The sequence below is a fragment of the Ovis aries genome, chromosome 21 (genome assembly GCF_016772045.2).
Source record: "Ovis aries strain OAR_USU_Benz2616 breed Rambouillet chromosome 21, ARS-UI_Ramb_v3.0, whole genome shotgun sequence".
NCBI classification, from domain to species: domain Eukaryota; kingdom Metazoa; phylum Chordata; class Mammalia; order Artiodactyla; family Bovidae; genus Ovis; species Ovis aries.
In genome coordinates, this window is record NC_056074.1 from 36,939,507 (window position 1) to 36,950,261 (window position 10,755).

General features: G+C 58.7%; 1 protein-coding gene across 1 annotated transcript in view; it reads left to right on the forward strand.

Annotated features, from left to right (window-relative positions):
• Positions 1 to 7,460, forward strand: part of FADS2 (fatty acid desaturase 2) — a 37,631-nt gene extending 30,171 nt beyond the window's left edge. Inside the window, exons 8-12 of the mRNA XM_015103138.4 lie at positions 4,079 to 4,176; positions 4,444 to 4,540; positions 4,833 to 4,912; positions 5,360 to 5,485; positions 5,809 to 7,460. Coding sequence (XP_014958624.2) covers positions 4,079 to 4,176; positions 4,444 to 4,540; positions 4,833 to 4,912; positions 5,360 to 5,485; positions 5,809 to 5,860 — 453 coding nt within the window. The 3' untranslated portion in view covers positions 5,861 to 7,460. The remainder of the gene's footprint in view (positions 1 to 4,078; positions 4,177 to 4,443; positions 4,541 to 4,832; positions 4,913 to 5,359; positions 5,486 to 5,808) is intronic.
• Positions 7,461 to 10,755: the final 3,295 nt, after the last annotated feature.

Consider the following 10,755-nt stretch of genomic DNA (forward strand, 5'->3'; position numbering starts at 1 on the left):
ATTGGCAGAGGTGCCTGTTGATTCTGCTAAGAGGGCCAGCCTGGAACTCGGGAGCAGGTTGGGGTTGTTCGGGGAAGAGGAGGGATTTGGAAGTCCTTGCCAGCCCTGTGCTGGTAAAACCTGTACTACATGCTTGTAGGGCAATGCTTTTTATCAGTACCCACTGTGCTCCAGGGACAGTTAGGCACTGCCACCCACGGTGAAAGTCATTCAGTTGTGTCCGACTTTTTGCATACTGGAGTAGGTAGCCTTTCCCTTCTCCAAGGGATCTTCCCAACCCAGGGATCGAACCCAGGTCTCCCGCATTGCAGGCGGATTCTTTACCAGCTGAGCCACAAGGGAAGCCCAAGAATACTGGAGTGGGTAGCCTATCCCTTCTCCAGGGGATCTTCCTGACCCAGGAATCGACCCGGGGTTTCCTGCATTGCAGGCGGATTCTTTACCAGCTGAGCTATCAGGGCGGCCGTGTCTGGCCATTAAGGCGCATCTGGGCTGGAGGGAAGGAGTTTCTGGGTCAGTGAGGGGGTGGGAGTTGGAACCCAGCTCTCCTGCCCCTGTGGTAACTGTTGAGCCCTGGCTGCTCGGGACACTCTAATCTGCTTTCATGGCAGATGCCTGACATGAATATTTAATCCCTTTTTAAAAAATTTTCACTGTGTGTGTTCCCTGAAGGACAAAGCATGGAATAGGCACAGTGGGAAAGGGAATCAGACTTTATACCTGAACCGGCTCAGGTGGCCCAGCCTGGGACATTTGATCAGGCCCTTGGGGGCAGGGCTCTCTTGCCAGGGAGTAGGGTTCAAGCTTGGGCTTCTACTGCACAGCAGTAGCTGACTGTACCAGGCTTAGCGCCAGACGAAAGTGCACCCCTCAGAGGCCCGCATGGCAGAGGCCTGCCCCGTGCTGTGGTTTTCTGATTCATGGTAACTGTGAGCTTAGGTGCCACGTGCAGCTGTGACCTGGGGTGGTGGTCCTCAGTGGGAGCAATTCTGTTGAGCCACTGGCAGCATCGGGAAGAATTTGGGGATTTTTTTGGCCGCACCTCATAGCATGCAGGATCTTAGTTTCCTGATGAGGGATCAAACCCGGGCCCACTGCCATTGGAAGCACAGAGTCTTAACCACTTAAGCCGCCAGGGAAGTCCAGGGAGACATTTTTGATTGTCACAACTCAGGGAGGATGGAGTGTACCTGCCCCCTCGTGGGCACCATGCCATGCCTGGGACAGCTCCCCCAGCCCCTACCCCCCACACTGCTGAGAACTGTCCAGCTCCAAAGGCCAACCAGCATTGCCAGTGGCTACATCTTGGGGCTGTCCCCAGGCCTCAACTTCCTGGAGGTCCGTTGCATCTGATCCCACTATCCACTCCTTGAAATTCTCCTGTCAGCTTCCAAGTCCAGCCTCTACTGGTTCTCCTCCACCTCTGTCTCCCTGCACCTCCTTTGCCCCTTCACCCCTGACACCAGTGGCCCATGGTCCTGTACCGTTTTGCACCACAGTTAATAAGCACACACCTCCATTAATATATGTGTACATACTGCTGCACTGCAGACACACAGAAAAGGAAATAAAATGAATGTGATGAAAAGTAGAAACAGAACTTAAAGTACTGGCTTCCCCCACCCCCTTAAGGCTCCCCTGGTGGCTCAGATGGTAAAGGATCTGCTTGCCATGCGGGAGACTCAGGTTCGATCCCCGGGTCAGGAAGATCCCACGGAGAAGGGCATGGCAACCCACTCCAGTATTCTTGCCTGGAGAATCCCATGGACAGAGGAGCCTGGTGGGCTATAGTCCATGGAGTCGAAAAGAGTTGGACATGACTGAGCGACTTCTTAGTCACACACATACCCTTAAAGAGCACCTCAGTCCTGAGGTCTTGCCGTCTGCCCACTGCTGGCCCTTCAGTCCCCTCCCCAGCCACTCTTCCCACTCCTTCCCTCCCCAGCTGATGACACCGACACTGGGGACCAGCCTGGGTTTACCATGACCAAGCAGTCTCTGCACAGCACTGCCCCCGCCTCCTACAGTCCTGGAGACTGTTGCCCTCTCGGCGGGGCCGGGGGTCCTGGATTGGGCCTCCCTCATTTCATCCCTGAGCTCCTGGAATAACCAAACCTCTTCACCGTCAGTTGGCAGGGACCTATTTTTATGATTGGAATGGAACCACATTCTTGTCGTTTAAAGCACAGTGGGTCTTCTCCCTTGCCGCCAAAATAGAGGCCAGTCTCCCCCAGGCGGATGTGACCTGGCCACCGCCTCTTGCCCCCACCTGGAGCGCTTGGGCTGGAGTATATGGAGCATGTAATCTACATGTAAACACAGCCCCTGCCTGCTCGCCTCTCCGGACTTCTCTTCGCATTGTCATTTCTGCAAACATCCATCCTCCTGTTCTTTGCTTGGCCAACCTTCACTATATCCCAGCCTGGCTCGGGCACCACCTCCTGATGGGAGTCTTTCTAAATCAGGACAGGGTTGGGACCGTATGCCATGCTGCCATCACCCCTGTAACTATGTGTCCCCTTCCATATGCTATGGAAGGGATCTCTGTCTAAAGTCTGTCCTTCCAGACAAGGGGTTCTCAAGCACTCCCTTTTGCCTCCAGCACCTAACTCAGCCCCTGACACAGGGAAGGTGTTCACTGAATGCTTGTGGAGATAACCGAACAGAGCTCCGATGAAGGACGTTTGCTGAGCAGATAAGGGGAGGAGCCTCCGGGCAGATCCAGCTAGACACAGCACGGCATGGCTGTGTGGGAGACGTGACAGGCTGCAGGCAAGGCCAGGACGGTGGACAGGCATGTGAGGGACCCGTGCATCCTACTGGGAGGCTGGATTTTGTCCTTTATCCCCCGACAGGGCAGGAGGCTCGTGATGGCTTTGGGGTGGCAGTGGTATGATCCAGCTTGCATGTCGAAGGTCTCTATGGCAGCAAACTGGTGCCGGGACCAAAGCTCTGCTTATTGTTGCCACACCTTCAGGCCTGTAGAACCTCGGGGGGATATTCTTTTCCCATACTGAAGACGGAGGATCAGAGGCACAGCTCAGAAAATTACTTACAAGCTACACAGAATAGCCACAAGGGGCACTAGTGGTGAAGAATGCAGGAGACAGACAGGGGTTTGATCCTGGGGTCCTGAAGATCCCCTGGAGGAGGGCGTGGCAATCCATGCAGGTATTCTTGCCTGGAGAATCCTATGGACAGAGGAGCCTGGTGGGCTATTCAGTCTATAGGGTTGCAAAGAGCTGGACATGACTGAAGAGACTTAGCGCACGCAGAGAACAGGGCGTAGCCTGTCCTCTCATCGCTATCCTGCCGAGGGGGAGAAGTGATGTGGGGGTAGAAACAGTCAGTGCAAAGGCCCTGAGGTGGGAACAAGCTGGGGCAGGGTGGCTGAGCAGAGTGGTCGCCAGTCCCTGTGGCTACTCTGGGTGGAATGGGAGGGCTTAGCAGGGGTGGACAGAGTGGGCTTGGAGCTAAGACAGTTCACTCTGGTTGCCACGGTTGCAGGGCCGTGGAGGCAGTTGGGGGAGTGGCGGGGGGGGGGGGGGGGGGGGGGCTTGCCCAGGAAGAGACAGCAGAATGGAAGAGGGGCTGGGAGGAGACGTGGGTGTGGGGAGAGGGCCAGCACTGTCAGGCTGCTGGGAGGGTCCTGAGGTGGGTGATGGACGGCGTCCTGGCCTTTGCCGTGCTGGAGTAAGGACCCCCGGGTGCCAACGAGCAGTCTGTGAGCCTGCAGGTATCGGGGGCGTGTGCACGTTGTGGTATGCCTCCAGAATCCCCAGGACCAGGGTGCTAGTCCCCATCCCTGCAGGTTTCCCTAGACGCAGAGCCGGTAGCCCCTCCATGTTGCTAAAGCCTCTCAGCCTTCTCCTAGACATAAAGACTGTCGTATACACCCTCCTCTGGCAGGCCTCGGATCCTTAGCTGGACCCAGTGTCCAGCTTTCTGGAGGCCCGTAGGGTTTCTCGGCTGCCTTCACTCAGCGGTGAGCTGGGCTTGCTGTGTACACACCTATGGTTGGGACCCCATGCCCAGGAGGGCAAGACACTCCCACGTCTAACTGTGTTTCTCTCCGCAGGACTTGGCCTGGGCCATCAGCTACTACACCCGTTTCTTCATCACCTACATCCCTTTCTATGGTGTCCTGGGATCCATCCTTTTCCTCAACTTCATCAGGTGCCTGAGTTTTGCTGGCTACTAGCCCCTCGGCCCCCAAGCACTGGTGCTGATGGGGGTTTGATGTAAGGCCCCTCCCGGCCGAGGAAAGCCTCAGAGGTCCCACTTTCTGCCTGGGCCCCTCATCAAGGGGCTTCACTCAACCCCCTCCACTTGTACCCACCTTGCCCCGTTTGGGGTTGGGAGACACACTCGGTTCCCACCGATTCCCCGGACCCCGTGGAGCCTGAGCTGCCAGGCTGCACACTGAGCCGAGCCCCCTTCCAGATTCCTGGAGAGCCACTGGTTTGTGTGGGTCACACAGATGAATCACATCGTCATGGAGATTGACCGAGAGCCCTACCGCGACTGGTTCAGCAGCCAGGTGAGGGCGGCCAGTGCTGGCTGCCAGGGGGGCCCCATGGAGCCGAGGTCCACGTCCCCAGGAGCGTGGCTGCCCCCTAGGCCCTGCGCTGTCCTGCCCTTCCCTGGGGCTGCCAGTGTCCTTCCACTGGGAGGGCCAGGGCCAGGCAGGAGAGGGTGGCCGGGAGCTTCTGGAGGGACCAGTGGGAATCGGGGCAGGGTGATGAGACCCAGGGAAGGCTGGGCCTTGCAGAAAGGAGAGGGGTCCCTTTGTGCTTCTGCTCCCAGCCACTCACCCCGCTTCTCCCCAACAGCTGGCAGCCACCTGCAACGTGGAGCAGTCCTTCTTCAATGACTGGTTCAGTGGGCACCTCAACTTCCAGATCGAGCACCAGTGAGCACAGGCGTGGGCAGGGAAGGGTGGAGGGTGGAGGGCATGCAGTGGAGGCAAGTTACCACCAGCTTCACCTGGCAGAGGGCAGCAGGTGGGGGCTCCTTCTGTCTGTCTTTCCCCCAACGACCCTAGACTGTATCTCCCCCCCACCACCACCCGCCAGCCCCCTTGAGGCCTGGGTTCTTGTTCCCCGGGCCACATGATCACAGAGGCACCCACCCCTGCACATGGGGCCTGGCATCCTCCTAGATCCCGTGAGCCTGGCAGGATGGGCGACTGGTCCCTTTATTGACAGGAAGCCCGAGGCCCAGCCCTTTCCTGCTGCAGGCCAGCCACCCTGCGGGCACGCAGGGAGAGGCAGACAGGGTCTCCCGGGCCTGGCCAGCCTCCGTCTGGGCGGTGGAGACGGTGGGCCAGCCCTCACGCCTGCCCCCGTGCTCTCCCCAGCCTTTTCCCCACCATGCCCCGGCACAACCTGCACAAGATCGCCCCCCTGGTGAGGTCCCTGTGCGCCAAGCACGGCATTGAGTACCAGGAGAAGCCACTGCTTCGGGCCCTGCAAGACATCATCGGGTAAGGCGGGCGGGCACAGGGGTCGGGGACCCCCCAGGTCCCCAGGGGACAGGGAGAGGATTGGGAGGCACGTGGTCGTGGGACCGCCCGAGGTGGAGACCAGAGGGGCCCTGCTGGCATGGGTGCCCCCACCTGGCCCCTCTGTCACTAGGGACTGCCTGGCCTCTGTCTGGGTTGGACAAGGTCCCTCCCCGGGGGTCCCTGGGCTCCTGATGAAGAGCTGAGAGGAGGCCCCCACGCGGGCAGACCCTGACTCCCTGGGCTCCCTGGCCCCTCGGCCCCATCGACCTGCTCCCTGACTGTCCGTTTCCTCCTCTTCCCAGGTCCCTGAGAAAGTCTGGGCAGCTGTGGCTGGACGCCTACCTCCACAAATGAAGCTGCAGCCCTCGGGGTGCCCACGGGGACGGTGGGGGGAGCAGGCGGGGGTGGTGGCTGAAGGGGAGGGCGGGGTTCTGTTCAGAGGGGCGTCAGGAGCTGTGGTGCGTGGCCCACAGACTTGAGGCTCGGCCTTTCCTCTCTCGCTGTCTGGTTTCGAGGCGTTCACGCCTCCCTCTGACACCCTCCCTCCTGGGTCCTGCCCCGCCTCCACCCTCTGTCCTGAAGCATCAGCCAGACCAGACTCGCACAGGTGCGGCCTGTTAGCCCCTGCAGCCTGGCCTCCAGGCTTCACACCATCTTCTTTTCTCCCTGCTCTTGAGATCCGCAGGGCTGGGTCCCAGCTGGCAGGTGGGACGGCTCCCTGAGCCTGCAGGATGGCCCCACCGCCTCGGACAGCCACCCACCCTCTGCCCTTCTGTGGGGTGATGGTGTGCTGGATTCCCCGGGTCTCCCTCCCACTGCTGGGTCGTACTGGCGGCGCCCCTGCAGGCCCCACTTTCTCTTCAGATGTCCAGGGCCCTGGCCCTGATGCCAGGCTCCCTTCGCCCGTGTTGCAGCCAGCTCAGGCCTCCAGACCCAGGGAAACGTCCTGGCCCCACCAGAGCCCTCTGACCCAGGGCTCAGCAGTTCCATCCTGCCGCCTCCCAAGTCCAGAGCCTGTGACCTCGGGTCCAGGGGGGCAGGGCCACAGAAGAGCTCAGCAGAAGCAATGGCCAGGTCAGGGGTGAGCCGGCCTGTAGGCTCAGATGTTTGTTCTGGTTGGGAGACCCAAGATTCTGGAGCAATCGGATTGTCCCCCCAGAGTGCTCCGTTACTGCCAGGCAGTGCCAGCCAGTCCCTGGCCACTTGGCTGGTGCGGACTTAGGCCCTCCAGGTTGCGAGTGGGCACTGGAGCCCAGAAGCTCATCACAGCGCCTCCCCACGTTGGGGCTGCCCACGTGGACATGCTCCTTCCCGGTCCATCACGCTCTTGTGTCTTTTAGAAGTTTTTTAACCTTTTGCTACAGGATGCGTTCTGCCGGGGGTGGCAGTGGGACTGAGCCTTGGGACGATCTGCCTGTTCCCACCCCCCAGCCCCTCTGCAGCCTTCCCAGGCCCCACAGTGGGCTGGGCTGGGCTCACTTACTGAGGCCTCCGTGGCCCTGACTGTCAGGAGGCAGAGGGAAGGAGTCCCAGAGGAGGGTGACCCAGAGAAGCCGGGGACTTGGTAGGGGTGGGGGTACCCAATGGGACAAAGAGGGGTTGGGGCCGAAGGCCAGACAGCTGAGGGGACAGGAAAGTGAGAGGGTGGGGAAACTGGCGGCCACTGGGAGGGTTCAGAGCGGCTGCATCTGGAAATTAACCCACTAACCCATAGATAGCTCCAGGGGAGGGTGGGGCAGGAGGGACCAGCTCTGACTGGTGATGGACCTGAGGGTTGCTATGGCAACGGGGGGATCAGACTGCCTGAAGCCCTCCCACTGAGAACAGGCCGGCCCAAAGAGCCACTCCCCCTCCCCTGAGGCAGAATGGATCCATAGGGAACTGACCTTAATTTTTATTGTGTTGCTTCCCCACCTCTACACTTTTGGAAATAAATGAAGTGATTTTATTCTGACTTCCTTGTTCAGCGGTGGCCTGATTCTCCTCCACTTCCTGTTTGCTGATGCTGGGTGGGGTGTCAGTGGAGTATGGAGAAAGGGGGTCTGCTTTGCGCTGGGAGCACTCTCCTCTGTCCATCCCCCCCCACCCCACCTCCACACCTTTGCTCAAAGAGAACTTCCTTTCCCCTTCCCTAAAATGCACATCAGGCCAGGAGTTTGGGGCAAATGGCTCAGATTAGTGAGCCCTCCTTCTTCCTGGGGACTCTCTGGAGTGAGGCTTTCTAAAGGTCTCTGGGGGGCACAGGCCACCTCCTTGACATCCTCATTCGTTACCCCCTCTTGAGGGACCACCCGCAGGCCCCAGGTCACTTGCTTCTGCCAACCTCGGCCCTACCCCTTCCTGGTCAGTGTGCCAAGCCCTAGGGGCAGAGTCTCAGAAAGGGCGGGGGGAGCCCTGGAGATCAGGTGTCTTGTGGCCCCTGTGCCCATGCAGGGGCTCATTGGGTCCCACAAGCCTGGAAAAATTCCCAAGGAACACGCCAGGGCAGTGAGCCTCCTAGTGGCCCCTACACTGCTCTCTATGCCCTCCCCTCTGGGCTGGCTCAGCTTGGCAGGTCAAGCTGGGAGTGCCAGGGAAGTGCCAAGAGGTTTCCGGGAGCCAGGACCTCAGAAGCTCCCCACCTGGCCTTGTGTCTGCTCCCAGCGGGGGCGGGGAGGGCTCGAGAGGACCCCTGTCCTCTCCACTCCTTCACCTGTGACCTCAGTGTAGCTGGCAGGGACACTCAGCTGATCCGGCTAGCATGTGTGTTATTCCCCGGTGGGCACAGGTCATCTCTCAACAGCCTGTGAGCCTTTGGCCTTGCCCTGCCCTGACACCCATTAGAGGCCCTGGAGTCTGGGGGATCTTGGGGAACATGCCTCCGCCCCCCTTACCTGTGCCTGTCTTCTCTCTCCTACCTGGGCTGGGCCCAGCACTGTGACGCTCAGGATGGTACAGTAATAGAAACACACCCAGCCAGCTGTAGGTGCAGCGTCCATCACCAGTGACAACCAGAATCCCAGCAGGGGGAGAGTAGGGGGAAGGATTCTGCTGCCACTCTGAGGGCGTCGGGTAAATCCTGGCCCAGGCTGATGGGGGCCTGGACCTTCTGTGACCTCTGCCCCCACACTCCCAGCCTTGTCCACCCTTGGGGCCGGGGACTGGGGAGACTCACTCCTGCTCTCTGCCTAACTGCCCCCCCCTTCCCCATACTCTGCTGAGGCTCTTGCCCAGCACGGAATCATGGGCTTCTCATCCCCACCCTTTGCCAAACTCATAGCCCCCCGGGTGGTCACAGAAGCAAACCTCGATTCACAGGGGAGGAGGCTGAAGGACAAAGGAAAGGACTGGGCAGCTGAACTCCAGCCCCTCATCCTCCCCTTCCCCAGCGGGGCGCCCCACAAGGAAAGGGCCATTTCCCAGAGCCTGGGCTCTTCTGTTCCACAGCAGTGTCACATGGCTCCCCAGAGGAGCGAGGGGCTGGGTGGAGTGGCTGGAGACGAGGGGAGTTAGTCCCTGCAGAGGGGATAAGAGCTCACCATGGCAAGGTGTCTACCGTGATAACAGTGTACCTCAGCGTTGCAGGTGGCATGGGCATGTGCTAGGCACCGGGCCCAGAGGAGGGGCTTGCAGGGCAGTCCGGGCTCGGTGTGGACCTAGAGCCCCAGCGGTGGTCACTGGCCTGGAAAGTTCCCAGGCTTCCAGTGGGAAGGGACACTCAGACCCTCTTGGCCCATTGGGAGTCAAGAGGAGGCCTTTGGTGAGCCAGGCAGGGCAGGGCGGAGATGGCAGCCACCTGGACTGGGCATGGGCTGCCCCGGGAGTGACAGGCCACTGCTCATGATACAGAGCCTTGGGGCAATCAAAGCTCAGTTGTCCCAGCTGTGCCATCCCTGGAGAGGTGTGCCCCTCTGGACAGGACGCAGCTTCTCAAAGAGCCCCGTGGTTGGTCCGAGTCTGAAGTGGAAATGATTAGCTATGGATCCGGGGGGGTACCTACACCCATCTGTGAAGGAACCAGGGCCTGGAGGGTGGAGGTGGGCCCCAGGACCAGAACTAGCCCATCATAAACAGAACAAGCGAACGCCTACCGTGCCAGGACTTAAAAGATCATATCTCTATTGCCCTCTGCTCAGGCATGTGACCTACCAGCCACTCCCAACATTATAGGCATGGGCTGGTTCTTGTGAATTTCCATTTCCCCAATCTGCCCAGGCCATCCATCTCATGGAAGACTCCAAGTAAATAAATGCTGGCCGACTGAAGGGGCAAATGAACAAGGCTTCCCTAAAGACTTTTGCTTTTCTTCTGGGCCCAAGACTGTGCAGATCATAAAGTAGGGACACTGCTTTTCTTAGTGGCTCTACCAAGGCCCTTCCCTCCTTTGCACAGACTGGGCCCAGGCCCTGAGACTGCAAAAGAAACCTATAGACAAAGGGGAAACTCAGCTAGGGAGAAGCGTGGATGACTTGGCCCCAGGGATTCTAGCATAAGGGACAGGGAGGAACAAGGGCAAAGGTGACCCACCAGTGAAGGATTCCAGGCAGTAGGCAATGGGATAGCTAACTGAGGCCAGGGGGCTTCCCCAGTGGTCCTTTTGTTGTTGTCCAGTCACTAAGTTGTGTCTGACTCTTGGCAACCCCCATGAACACATCAGGATTACCAGTCTTTCATCATCTCCAGGGGTTTGCCCAAATTCACATCCATTCAGTCAATGATGCCATCCAACCATCTCATCCTGTCGCCCCATCTCCTCCTGCCCTTAATCTTTCCCAGCATCAGGGTCTTTTCCAAAGAGTCGGCTCTTCGAATCAGGTGACCAAAGTACTGGAGCTTCAGCTTCAGCATCAGTCCTTCCAACGAATATTCAGGACTGATTTCCTTCAGGATCTACTGGTTTGACCTCTTTGCAGTCCAAGGGACTCTCAAGAGTCTTCTGCAGCACCACAGTTCGAAAGCATCATTTCTTTGGCACTCAGCTTTCTTTATGTTCCAACTCTCACACGCATACATGACTACTGGAAAAACCATAGCTTCGACTATGGACCTTTGTCAGCAAGGTGATGTCTATGCTTTTTAACACATCTAGGTTTGTCATAGATTTTCTTCTAAAGAGCAAGCATCTTTTAATTTCGTGGCTGCAGTCACTGTTCGCAGTGATTCTGGAACCCAAAATCACTTGGTCCTTTAAACAAGTTATTCCTAGGGAACTACCCATTTGCAGGCGTGAGAGCGCAATGCCCTCGGCCACCACCAGGGGCAGCACGGAG